This window comes from Nematolebias whitei, chromosome 23 (genome assembly GCF_014905685.2).
Source record: "Nematolebias whitei isolate Nwh7 chromosome 23, NemWhi1, whole genome shotgun sequence".
Lineage (NCBI taxonomy): Eukaryota > Metazoa > Chordata > Actinopteri > Cyprinodontiformes > Rivulidae > Nematolebias > Nematolebias whitei.
The window spans coordinates 16,569,670-16,572,886 of NC_056520.1; the positions used below are offsets into that span (position 1 = coordinate 16,569,670).

General features: G+C 39.5%; 1 protein-coding gene across 1 annotated transcript in view; it reads left to right on the plus strand.

The window, feature by feature from the left end:
• Positions 1 to 3,217, plus strand: part of pwp2h (PWP2 small subunit processome component) — a 23,638-nt gene that overhangs the window by 4,340 nt on the left and 16,081 nt on the right. Inside the window, exons 5-7 of the mRNA XM_037696591.1 lie at positions 1,926 to 2,069; positions 2,146 to 2,281; positions 2,368 to 2,597. Of these exons, the coding sequence (XP_037552519.1) occupies positions 1,926 to 2,069; positions 2,146 to 2,281; positions 2,368 to 2,597 (510 nt within the window). The remainder of the gene's footprint in view (positions 1 to 1,925; positions 2,070 to 2,145; positions 2,282 to 2,367; positions 2,598 to 3,217) is intronic.

A 3,217-nucleotide genomic window follows, 5' to 3' on the forward strand; every position in this document is an offset into this window, starting at 1 on the left:
GATGGATGGATGGATGGATGGATAAATGAATGTATGATGGATGTATGGATAAAGAATGAATTCATGTAAATACAATGGGATGGATGATCAAATAGATAAATTACAGAAAAATGTACGAATGGATGGATGGATAAATTAATGAATGATGGATGGATCTGTTTTGACCATTAAAATAAACTCGACGGGTCAGCGGTGACGCATAATAAATGCAACTTATACGCTGGAAAAGACTGTAATTAGTTAGTTGTCAACTGGTCAGAAAGAACTGAGCATTAAAAGCATTTTTAGTGATGCTGAATCTGCCAAAAATGAAGATGGGCAGAGGTTCACCAGTCTGTGAAAAACCTGAAAAAACGCCTAAAAGTAGTGGAAAAAACATTTAAGATCCTCAGCAGAAAATAGGAAAGTTATTCAATATCTCATCATCTAAAGTTCACAACTGTAAAAGAATCTGTAGAAATCTCTGAGCTCAAAGGACGAGGCTGAAAGTCTATTAGATGTTCGTGATCTTTGAGCCCTCGGGGGGGCCACTGCTTTAAAACCAGCCTGATTCTGTTGTGGACATCGCCGCATGGGCTCAGGAGCACTTCCATAACTCATGGAGTGTAGACGCAGCTCACCATGCTGTCCACAGATGCTGCTTGAAGCTCCATCATATACAGAAGAAGCCGTGTGTGAACACTGCCGTCAAACATCTTTGAAAATGGACTGAGACAAACTGTTCTGTGGTCAACATTTTTTCAATTCTTTTTGGAAACAGCTGACACGGTGTTGTAGTAGGGCTGTTCACGATAATACCCCATCAGTACAGTAAATATATACAGGTTTCAGAACAACATAAGGTTCCATCCAGATTATATATTTTTAGGGAAAGTCTTGCATATTACAGCAAGACCATGTTAAACCTCACACTGCAACGTTACAACAGCATGACTCAGCAGAAGAGCCCAGGTGATCACCTGTCTGCGTCCAGACCTCTCACTAATTAAACAAGAAACATTGCATTTCCTGCAAAAATGCAGTATGAATGCTTGTTGCAGAAGAACTTGCTGAAAAACAGCTGAAATTAGCTAAAGAATATTCTAAAATGTAGCTAAAATGGAAGAACAAGCCTACATTAGCAGAAGAAAGCAGAACGAACCATATTTGCTGAATTAGGATTCAGTTAATCAGAAATGAGCACAAAAATTAGGAAATAAGCTAAAACAAATAGTAGCTGAAATTAGCAGCAACGACAAAAAAACGACTGAAAAGTAGCTGAAAATGCAGAAAGAAGCTTAAACTACCAGATGGAAGTGAAAAGAGCTGAAATCAGCTCAGAATGTAGAATTAGCTGAAAAAGCTAAAATTAGCTTCAAAAGAGCTAAATAGTAGCTGAAAGAGCAGAAAAAGCTAAAATGTGGTGGAAAAACGCTGAAAGCTGAAATTAGCATAAAGAAGTTAATTAGGCTGAAAATGGCAGAAATTAACACGAAAACTGTAAATTTATCTGAAAACAGCTGAAATGAGCTAAAATGCTAAAAAGCTAGCTGAAACGTTACAACAAGCTTAAATTAGCAGAAGAAAGCAGAAAGAACACGTTTGCCTGTTTAGGCTTAAAGAAGCAGAAATGAGCACTAAAAGTGGAAATTATCTGGAAAAAAGCTCGACATTGTCCATAAAAAAAAAGGCTGAAAAGTAGCTAAAACGGCAGAAGGAAGTTTTTTTGTTGTTGTTGATGTTGCTAAATTAGGCTGAAAAACATTGAAATGAGTGCAAATGTAAAAACATTGAAATGAGTGCAAATGTGGAATTAGCCGAAAAAGCTAAAATGAGCATAAGGGGCTAAATAGTAGCTGAAATAGAAAAAATCTAAACGTGCAGGAATGAGTTGAAAGGACAGCAGTAAACGCAGACGCATTCTTAAACGTTCATCTCCGCCGCAGGAAGTTTATTGTGACGAAGGAGAATGTAGCGCTGATGTACCACGCTCCTGGAAAGCAGCGGGAGTTTAACGCCTTTGTTTTGGACAAGAGCTACTACGGTCCGTACGATGAAACGACCTGCGTCGACTGGACAGACGACTCCAGGTGAGCACCGCAACGCAAGAAAGTCATCATGAAAATGTATTGGAGTAAAGCAGAAGCAGTGTTTGTTTGTTTGCAGGTGTTTTGTCGTGGGAAGTAAAGACATGTCGACGTGGGTGTTTGGTGCCGAGCGCTGGGCTAATCTGATCTACTACTCCCTGGGTGGACACAAGGACGTCATTGTGGGCTGCTTCTTTGAGAAGGACAGTCTAGATGTGTGTGGAGTTTTGTTTTTCCTCTCTTGGATGGTTTAAACTGCAACAATCTGCTAATTCATCCCTCGTTCGGGTTCTTCTTGCAGCTGTACACGGTGAGCCAGGACGGGACGTTGTGCGTCTGGGAGAGCGACACGGAGCTGGACGGCCTCGTCCTGAAAAAGGACCTGGACAAACCCAAGTTCCAAGAGGAGGAGGAAGAAGAGGAGGAGGAGGACAGGGTGGAGGGAGAGGAAGGGGAGGTGATCAGAGGGAAAGTAGAAACTCCAAAAAGCAAAACCAAGACCAAGAATGTTCGATACAAGCAAGCGAGCAAGTAAGACACGCGTTTAATTTGATAATGATAACGTTAAAACCTTCAGTGAATAAAAGTTGTGATTTCTTGAAGTTGCTCGCTTCAAACTAAGGTCTCACGATCTATTAGTGCATCCAGTTCTGGACAGGAGATCCTGTCTTCTCTGCTACACTATGGGTGACTAATGCACCCACGCAAATAAACCTGACCTAGACCAAGGCCAGAATAAAGTAGCTTAAAACCCAGTAAACTAACACTCATTAGCTTAAAGCTACCAATTAACAGTCATTTCTCAAGTAGTTTCCAGGTTGTACAACAATAGAATTCAAGTGATCACCAACACATTAACAAAGCTAAAATAATTAGCTTATTTGTGGTAATACAAAAATATTTCAGTCTTCTTTCAAAGCATCAATGAATACATATTGACAACAATGATCCAGAATCAGAATGTGAATTTGTAGAACACATTAGCTGTAACATATTCAGAATAGTAGCAAAGTACATTAAAATAATACATTATACACAACAATTTAAGCACCATTTTATTACAGAATTTTAGCAATGACTAATAGTATTAGCCGCTTTTCAGTGCATTTTCTGTGCTAAAATGCTAACTGAGCACTAGCTACTTTTCAGTG